Below are 8,661 nucleotides of genomic sequence, written 5' to 3'. Positions count from 1 at the left end.
TGTGGGCGTACTCGAGTGCATTGTACACAATGTTGCACAATGGATCGAGCCATAATCTTGCATTTTATTGGCCAAAATCGCTGCCTGCACTGGGCTAATAATGTTTGCGGTCCGCAGTGAAGTCCCTTCTCATGTAAATGTTTCATTATGAGCTTAGCTATTGGATCGTTATATGGCAGCAGCATGGGGTGTTTGGCATGGAGAAAGTCCGTGGAGACTCCTGCTTCCCTTCAGATCCCTTTTCTTTAAGAGTTGATGTCGTTCTTCATTGAAATCACTTAGCTGTATGGCTTTTATAATTATGAGTAATGACTCATCCAGTTCTAATGGTGTCAAATTGATGTCGTTGTGCTTGCTCTTATTACGTAACCCTTTGATGAATCTCAACACATAGCCAAGAATTCGTTGCAACCTTATGAATGAGTTTCCATGCCTTATCGTATAAATCATTTTGATTAGTTCATCATCATGTGAAATTGTAAGCACATGTACCTTCCTTTTGACATCCGCTTGTATATGGTCGGATGTTATCAATTCCTGACGGAATGGTTGGGGCCAGCATTCTTGATTTCCATGAAGGAAAAGTGGCCCATAAAACCACATTGCATTCTTCTGAATGTAAATTGGATCTACACCTCTGGATAATAAATCAGCTGGGTTTTGTTTAGTATTGACTTGCCTCCACTGTTCCTTTAGTGTTAATTGCTGAATCTTACTGATACGATGAGCAACGAAAGTTTGGAATGTTGATGGTTCTGAATTGATCCAATGCAATGTTATCTCAGAATCAGTCCACATATATATCGGATGATGTTCATATTCCAAATCCTTTTTTACCTTTACTACCAATTGTGCTCCTAGTAAAGCCGCACATAACTCAAGTCTTGGTATTGTCTGCGTTTTTAGTGGAGCGACGTGTGATTTTGAATAAAGTAACTGAACTGAGATAGTTCGATCAGTCATTTCGGCTCTGATGTAAATGGCAGCTCCATAGGCTCTTTCGGAGGCATCAGTAAATACATGAATCTGAGTATTCCTTGGTTGTTTATGATGAAATATATGTCGTGGAATCTTTACATTATTTACTTCACATAAGCTCTGACGAAAATGGGTCCATTGAGTATGCATTTCAGCAGGCAGAGCTTCATCCCACGAAAGTTTTAACTGCCACAGTTTTTGAACAAATATTTTCGCCTTCACTACTACGGGAGCCATTAATCCAAGTGGATCAAAAATGTGCGCCAATTCAGAACTTACGGTCCTCTTTGTTATTTTGCTGTGTGTAGGTCCGTTAGTTTTTATTGAAAATTGATCAGATTTTGGTAGCCAGATAAGGCCTAAAGTTTTTACTGTCTTATGTGACTCACTGCTGACATCGAGATCCACTTCTTGATCTTCTGGAGCCAGTCCTTGAAGTAATTGGGAATTATTTGCGCACCACTTGCGAGGTTTGAAACCAGCTGTCGCCAATATTTTAATAAATTGATCCTTTGTTGCAATTGCCTCCATGAGACTGTCTGAGCCACTTAAACCGTCATCGACATAAAAATCCTTGCTGAGTGTAGCGGAACCAAGCGGAAATTTAACGGCATGCTCTCTGGCCAGGGTTTGTAGACACTTAGTTGCCAGATACGGCGCTGCTGTTGTGCCATACGTTACCGTTTTTAATTTGTAATAGCACAAGTTTTCTTCTGCTGACTCTCGCCAGATAATGATTTGAAGATATTCATCTCTTGGATCAATTAGTATCTGCCGATACATCTTTTCAATATCTGTTGTAAAAACGAAGCGTGGTTTCCTGAAACGCAGTAAAATGGATGAGAGTTCGTTCTGCACGACTGGACCATTATGCATGATATCATTGAGTGAGACTCCGGTTGATGTTCTTGCAGATGCATCAAACACCACTCGAAGCTTTGTTGTAGTACTATCTGCCTTGATTACACAATGATGTGGCAAATTGTAATGTGGATGCATTATATCATCCTGATTAATTTTTTCCATGTGGCCGAGATGTTCGTACTCTCGCATGAAGTCAACGTACATCTTCTTTAGTTCAGAATTCTTCAACAGCCGACGTTCAAGACTAAAAAACCGATTCATCGACATCTGCATGGACTCACCAATAACAGTTGTATCCTCCTTAAATGGTAATTTCACGACAAATCGCCCTTCATGATTGTGGTGAGTGTTTTGAGCAAAAGATTCTTCACATTTCTTTTCTGCATCAGTGAATTTGTCATCCGTTTGATTGATTTCCTCCAATTGCCAGAATTTAGTAAGTATATTATCCAATGCTTCGTCGTCAGCTTCGCTGCACATGCCACAGGTAAGTAATTTTTGCTTACCGTTGCTAACTTTGCCACTGCATATCCGAAAACCGTGTTCTGAAGTGCAGGTAGACCCTCACCTATTTTGATTTGACCAATCGATAAAAAGCTGTGATAGAATTCTGCTCCAATTAATAAGTCAATTTGATTTGGATTCGCGAAGTCTGGATCAGCCAATTTTATATTCTGAGGAATTGACCAACCAGAAGTATCCAGACACTGTGTTGGTTGGGCTGAGATAATTCGAGGCATCACGAATGCGTTGATATTTACATTGAAATCATTAATTCGAGATTGAATTTTTGTTGTCACACTGTATTTTGTGTCCCTTTTGCTTCTACCAATTCCTTCTATCCATAACGGTGATGAGTGTAACTGCAATTTTAATTTTCTTGCCAGTTTTTCTGTGATTAAGTTTATTTGTGATCCAGAATCGAGTATTGCTCTGCACTCAATGAAATCACCATCAAACGTAGCTATTTTCATATTAACTGTACTAAGGAGAACGTATCCCTTATTTTGTATTAATGCTGTGATTACAGTAGAAGGTTGATGACCAGGTTTCTCAACCAATGAATCTGATTTGACATTGATCGATTTGTGTGTTGTCTTGGAAGATTCTGATAAGTGCAACAACGAATTGTGGTTCTTGCTGCACTTGTTGCACCGGGAACTTTTGCATTCTGCTGCCCTATGGCCTGTACGTAAGCAGTTCAAGCACAGTCTAAGTTTTTGTACTGTCTTGATACGACCTTGTGGTGTTGATTGCAAGAATGTTTTGCAATAATATATCGGATGTGATCCATTATTACAGATCTTACAGGTTGATATATTTGCCTTTCCCATAGTTGTGGTAAGGGTTTTTGCTGAGCATGGCTCCCTATGACCAATCGCCTCTAAGGACTGGAATCGTGATTCCAGGAAAATCATGAACTCCTTAATCGACTGAATCTCTCTTGGATGAGTCAGCGACTGTTCATACAAAATGCGAGTCTGCTTATCTAGTTTGAGGAGCAAACTATGAAGCAGTAGCGGCGACCATGAATCAGTTTCGAGTCCCACATTCTTCAGTGCCAGCAATCCTTCAAAAGTAACATCATGGAGTGTCCTTATTTCTGTCGCTGAAGGATTGGTTGATATTATTGGTTGATTTAGAATTCTTTGAATGATTGTTGCTACAATAATTCTTTTGTTGTGATATCGTTTTTGTAGCAAATTCCATGTCGTTTGATAATTCTCGTTGGTTATTGACAGGTGTCGGACTAAACCTTCTGTTTCTCCTGTTAAACTACCTTTGAGATACCACATTTTCTGAGCGTTAGAAAGCTGCTGCTTGTGAATCATTTCGGTGAACAAATCATAGAATTGACACCACTTCAAATAATCGCCATCGAATTTTGGTATTGTTACCTTAGGCAGTGATATCCCAGCGCTGTCTGGTTTTCTGATTTCTTGTTGTAATTGTTCATTATTTACTCCCAAATTTCAAAATTAATGGATTCAATCTCATTCCATAGCTTCTCAATTCTTCCCATATTCACTTCATAAAAGGATTTCATCTCAACGCCTGTTTGACGATTGATGCCTGCTATGAGTCGCTTCAGTGATACACAAATTGCACCTTGCTTGTGTATCATTCGTGTTATACTCGTGCTATATTGTCCTTCCCTCGGTGACGGCATCGGTTGACGTGCTGTCGTTGCTGACTCCTTTGAGGAAGGTGTTGGAGGTATTTTGGTTGATAATTCATTTTCGAAAATCTGTTCATATTTTTCAAATAATCCCTTGATTTCCTGAAAATAGTTGTTGGTAAAATATGAAACGCTCGTATCCAAATCTGGCAAATTCCTGATTTGTGTGTCGTTATGATCAAATTGTTCCCATAATTCGTTGAGTTCCCTAATACGCTCTTCATAGTAGCGAGGGGAAGTCTTCCTCTCTTTTGAGTCCTTTTTGAAGTTAGTGATCAGTTGTTGGATTTGTTTTCCCAATTCTGATTGTTTGGCAATCAATTCTGCCATGACTTCCATGGTTGTAAATACAGCAATAATACCCTTCTGAGCAGGTTCACTGGATTGATGATAACGTGGTCCTTCTGAGCAGGTTCACTGGATTGATGAAAACGTGATCCTTACGGTGAATCACGTCGGGGTCACCAAAAATGTTCAATAAGTCGTTTCTTATTGAAACTGAATCGACACTTGAATCGATTCAGTGTTGCTTATGATTAGGAATCTGGCACTTGAACCAGTTCCTATTGCAAGATCTGAATTTGGCACTTAAACCAACTTCAGGTGGATTCAAACAATAACAATATTTTTTGAGCAACTAGGCACATGAACCTATTTGCAATTGAGTTTTAATAAGCACTTGAACTAATTAAAACGCAAGGGCTGTTCTGTATTGAATGATAAATTTATTAGAAAAATGTTGAGTTTTTATACACATTTGGGAAGGTGTTAATGCATACAATTCCCACGATAATGCCCTATACCTTAAGCTGCATTAAAGTAGCGATTAGGTATCGCTCAGCATAGTTGTGGGAACGGTCACAGTTCTCATGGAAATTGTATGCATTGACAAAAAAGAATATTACTTGCGTAATTTCCTTAGCAACCTGGTATATGCTTATAAACTTATTTCCTTTTAACCTTGAACTAAGTCCATATACCAGCTTGCTTTACAAACATAATTATTATTTAATAAGTACAATACTGACCTTGCACAAGCAAATTTAATTTCTCATAATGTTCTATATTAAAGAATTGCACATGCTAAATGCATGGCTTATCTGCAGTTTCATATGACGAGCAAAGTGTGCTCGTGTGATATACAACTGTTGTTGTTGTTTTGATAAATTTTGATATCTTAACCCACCGTTCAAGGCTAAGACATCAAGTCATTAACATTATGAGAATGAAAATTTGCTTTGACAACAAAACAAAAATAATAGAATATTATTAATATGAAATATATAATTTATAATATATTACTTAAAATATTGTCATTATTATGTCCAAATTGGGCAATCCGTATGCTCTAATTGATGCGTCGCTGAAGCCATGTACTTGCATGTTAATTGAGTTCTTGATTCGAGTGAACCTAGGAATTTTAAGAAGTACCACTTGATGCAAATCAGCAAGAATTTTGTTCCATGTTGTGTAAATTTCTTGAGGTACGGATTCATCCCAATCACATCCAATTATCCATAGTTGCTGTAACAAAATCTTAGCTTTGATGATGAGTGGACTAATTACACCCAAAGGATCATATAAAGATGATGCTAATGACAAAATGTTTCGTTTAGTATGACTTTCTGGTATATTGGTTGATTGAAAAGTGAAGCAAAAATAGTCTTCTTTCGTATTCCATAACATTCCAAGTGGGCATGCCATATCTCTTGCAGTCTCAATATCTGTAAGTTTAACATTTGGTGCAGTGATGTTAACATTGTTACTATTCCACTTTGTTAACGATAAGTTGTAAAAATCCAATATTTCGGTAGTTTCATTTTTGATGGCTTGCAATGTCTCCAAGTCATCTGCTCCTGAGATCATGTCATCGACATAAAAATCCCTTTTTAATATCATTTTACCTGTTTCTTTACGGTAAGGATAGTTATCTGCAATGTAGTGTAAGCACCGAGTTGCAAGAAATGGAGCAGAACTCGTACCATATGTAACAGTATTCAGTTGATAAACTGAAATATTTTGCGATTTATGCTCACGCCACAAAATTAGTTGAAAATTGCGATTACTTGGATGTAGCCAAAATTGTCTATACATTTTTGTTATGTCAGGCGTTATTCCATATTGATATAATCGAAATCTTAATAATGTTATTACAAGTTCATTTTGGATTGTAGGGCCCACCATAAATAACTCATTTAATGACACTTTTGATGATGTACGAGCTGAAGCATCAAAAACTACACATAATTTAGTAGTTGTGCTATCTGGTTTAATTACATAATAATGTGGGATAAAAAAGTGCCCAATATTACCTTATCCAATGTATTATATTATATTATATTATATTATATTATATTATATTATATTATATTATATTATATTATATTATATTATATATATTATATTAAATTATAATTGGTTAAATTTGTCATTTAATTTGGTGTGATTGGTTATTTTTTTCGTCCGTTGCCATATGAATTTGTAAAAACTTTTCCAGTTACCTAGTTACACTGTAAAAATTACAAATGACTTTACGAATTTATGTACTCAGTACTAGTTTGTTGATATGAACTTTTAATACCCTTAAATTTTTTTGTATAAAAGGTAAATTTTTTTATTTCATTAGAAGTGATATAGCACGATTTGTGAAGGTAATATTGTAGCATGAAATCCCTACTTTAGAAAGTTAGTTTAAATGTATTTATTGAACTTTTTGTCTTATTGTTAGATATGTGATATGTGCTATATAGAGATATATTATCTACATTACAAATGTGTTGCTAACATTAGAAGCAGGCAAAATTTAATATGCCATTTTTTATTATACATTCATGTTATAGCAACAAAAGTTTCATAAGTAACTTGCTTCAACTTTCATGAGTTTCTGATCATTTTAAAGCTTTTTAGTTATTTATTTCTTAAATAAAGGTGTTTTTAATTGACAACAAAATTATGTGAGTAATAGTTTAAATATTTAAATAAGTTATATATTATTTTTTAATTAAGTTTATACCATAGAAACAAATTTTAACTATGAAGTTTTATTACCAATGATTTTTTGTTAGTTTTACTGAATCCAGAATATTAAAAAAATGTAAGTTTGATACGTCGTATTAATAAAATAACTTTAATCATGTATAATTTGTCTAACATGCTCACGGTTTTGCAAATTAAATATGGTTTGCATGTTTTAGGAACCTTAACAAAATATTGACTTTTTAAAGTCTAATTAAAAAATTAGATTTTTTATGTTTATTACATTAGAGAAAGTTAAAAATACAATAACTAAGGTCAAATATGTAATTTATAATTGCAGAAAATAATGCTTTATAACTTTGAATGTTATTATATTGTCCATCTGCGGTTCATGTTTCATACTTTGTTTTAACCACTAGCTAAATCAAAAGATCGATTTTTTCGAGTATTGAATTCTAAGAGTAGTCAAAATTTGCGTATTTGTGTGCTGATTAATAGTGGACTAATTTAAATGAAAAATTCTTTTTTATTTACGCAAAGGACGCTAAAAAAATGTAATATGTGATTTTGCTATCTTAAACCCTTTAAATACTATATATTAATTGTATTATTGAATAAAGTTCTTATTTGCGTCTATTGATCATATCATATTGAAATTTCGTTTTACTTGTTTGTAACCATTTTGTGTGAATTAAATTTATATAAATGTGTTTTAATAAATGTGTAAACTTTAATGTTTTCATTGTTCAATTTATTATTTTATTATATAAATAACAGACTTCGTTCTGTCAAAAAGATTTGGAATGTGGCAGTTTTTTGTTCCTACCTATTTTATAGTCGGGGCAAAAAAATCTGCTGAACAGAACAGTCTGGTGTGTGGGGTTCAGTTCGGGTGACCAAAGTATCTTCTCTTCCAAATACTTTGGTCACCCTTCTGGGATTCACTAAAAAACCCAGACTGGGATGTCTGCCAGAGGGTTTCAAACTAAGAAGCGAACTTAGGGTTCAAACCTGATTGGAAAATAATCTAAAGGGGCAGTGAAAACTTAAAGGTGACAAATATATAAAAAGTGGGTGGCTTGCTTGGATAGTGGAGATAATGATTAAACAACTTAATCTGAATTCTTTCAAGTGCATTTCGGTAATCACGTTCTTGAGCAGTATGATTAGATGGGTAATTAGTTTGGTTTGTAGTATTTCGGGTTCTTCTACCCAAATTACTTCGTCTTACAGGAGGCATATCGAATATAAATTTTGTCACAAGCACAAGCAAATTGTGCTTAGACAACAGTGATTGTTTGTAATGTAATATGAACTTTATTGAATAGCAATAATTCGATTTTTTTCTCGCTGTAAACTCTATCCTTGGACTTCAACGAACATTTAAAAAAAAGAATTGACCAAACTGGTTCAGGCGTTGTTGATTTATGCGCTTACAAACACATTTTGAGTTCATTTTTATATATAAGAAAGAAGATTAGAACTTTATTGAATAGCAATAATTCGATTTTTTTTCCCGCCGTAAAAACCATCCTTGGACTTCAACGAACATTTAGAAAAAAGAATTGACCAAATTGGTCCAGGCGTTGTTGAGTTATGCGCTTATCAACACATTTTTCTATTCATTTTTATATATAAGATTGACTAAGACTATTTCAATTGTT

General features: G+C 34.7%; 2 protein-coding genes across 2 annotated transcripts; both read right to left on the bottom strand.

Annotated features, from left to right (window-relative positions):
- Positions 1–168: 168 nt before the first annotated feature.
- LOC119689243 lies at positions 169–3,674 on the bottom strand. The gene is made up of 2 exons (XM_038104036.1): positions 2,359–3,674; positions 169–2,314 (listed from the first exon to the last, which is right to left on the bottom strand). Exons 1-2 carry the CDS (start codon positions 3,672–3,674, stop codon positions 169–171), a joined length of 3,462 nt encoding a protein of 1,153 aa, XP_037959964.1.
- Positions 3,675–4,689: 1,015 nt separating this feature from the next.
- LOC119689235 lies at positions 4,690–8,237 on the bottom strand. Its single transcript, XM_038104024.1, has 3 exons — positions 8,147–8,237; positions 5,453–6,333; positions 4,690–4,728 (listed from the first exon to the last, which is right to left on the bottom strand). Exons 1-3 carry the CDS (start codon positions 8,235–8,237, stop codon positions 4,690–4,692), a joined length of 1,011 nt encoding a protein of 336 aa, XP_037959952.1.
- Positions 8,238–8,661: the final 424 nt, after the last annotated feature.

This window comes from Teleopsis dalmanni, chromosome 1 (genome assembly GCF_002237135.1).
Source record: "Teleopsis dalmanni isolate 2A chromosome 1, ASM223713v2, whole genome shotgun sequence".
Classification (NCBI taxonomy): Eukaryota; Metazoa; Arthropoda; class Insecta; order Diptera; family Diopsidae; genus Teleopsis; species Teleopsis dalmanni.
This window is presented reverse-complemented; position numbering and strand designations above follow the sequence as displayed.

Coding starts and splice junctions, on each gene's coding strand:
- LOC119689243 (XM_038104036.1), bottom strand. CDS start 3,674: ATGATTCACAAGCAGCAGCTTTCTAACGCTCAGAAAATGTGGTATCTC. Junction 2,315..2,358: donor TTCGGATATGCAGTGGCAAA/GTTAGCAACGGT, acceptor TGGCATGTGCAG/CGAAGCTGACGACGAAGCAT.
- LOC119689235 (XM_038104024.1), bottom strand. CDS start 8,237: ATGCCTCCTGTAAGACGAAGTAATTTGGGTAGAAGAACCCGAAATACT. Junction 6,334..8,146: donor TAATCATACTGCTCAAGAAC/GTGATTACCGAA, acceptor ACATTGGATAAG/GTAATATTGGGCACTTTTTT. Junction 4,729..5,452: donor TTGCTGATTTGCATCAAGTG/GTACTTCTTAAA, acceptor CATTCAATACAG/AACAGCCCTTGCGTTTTAAT.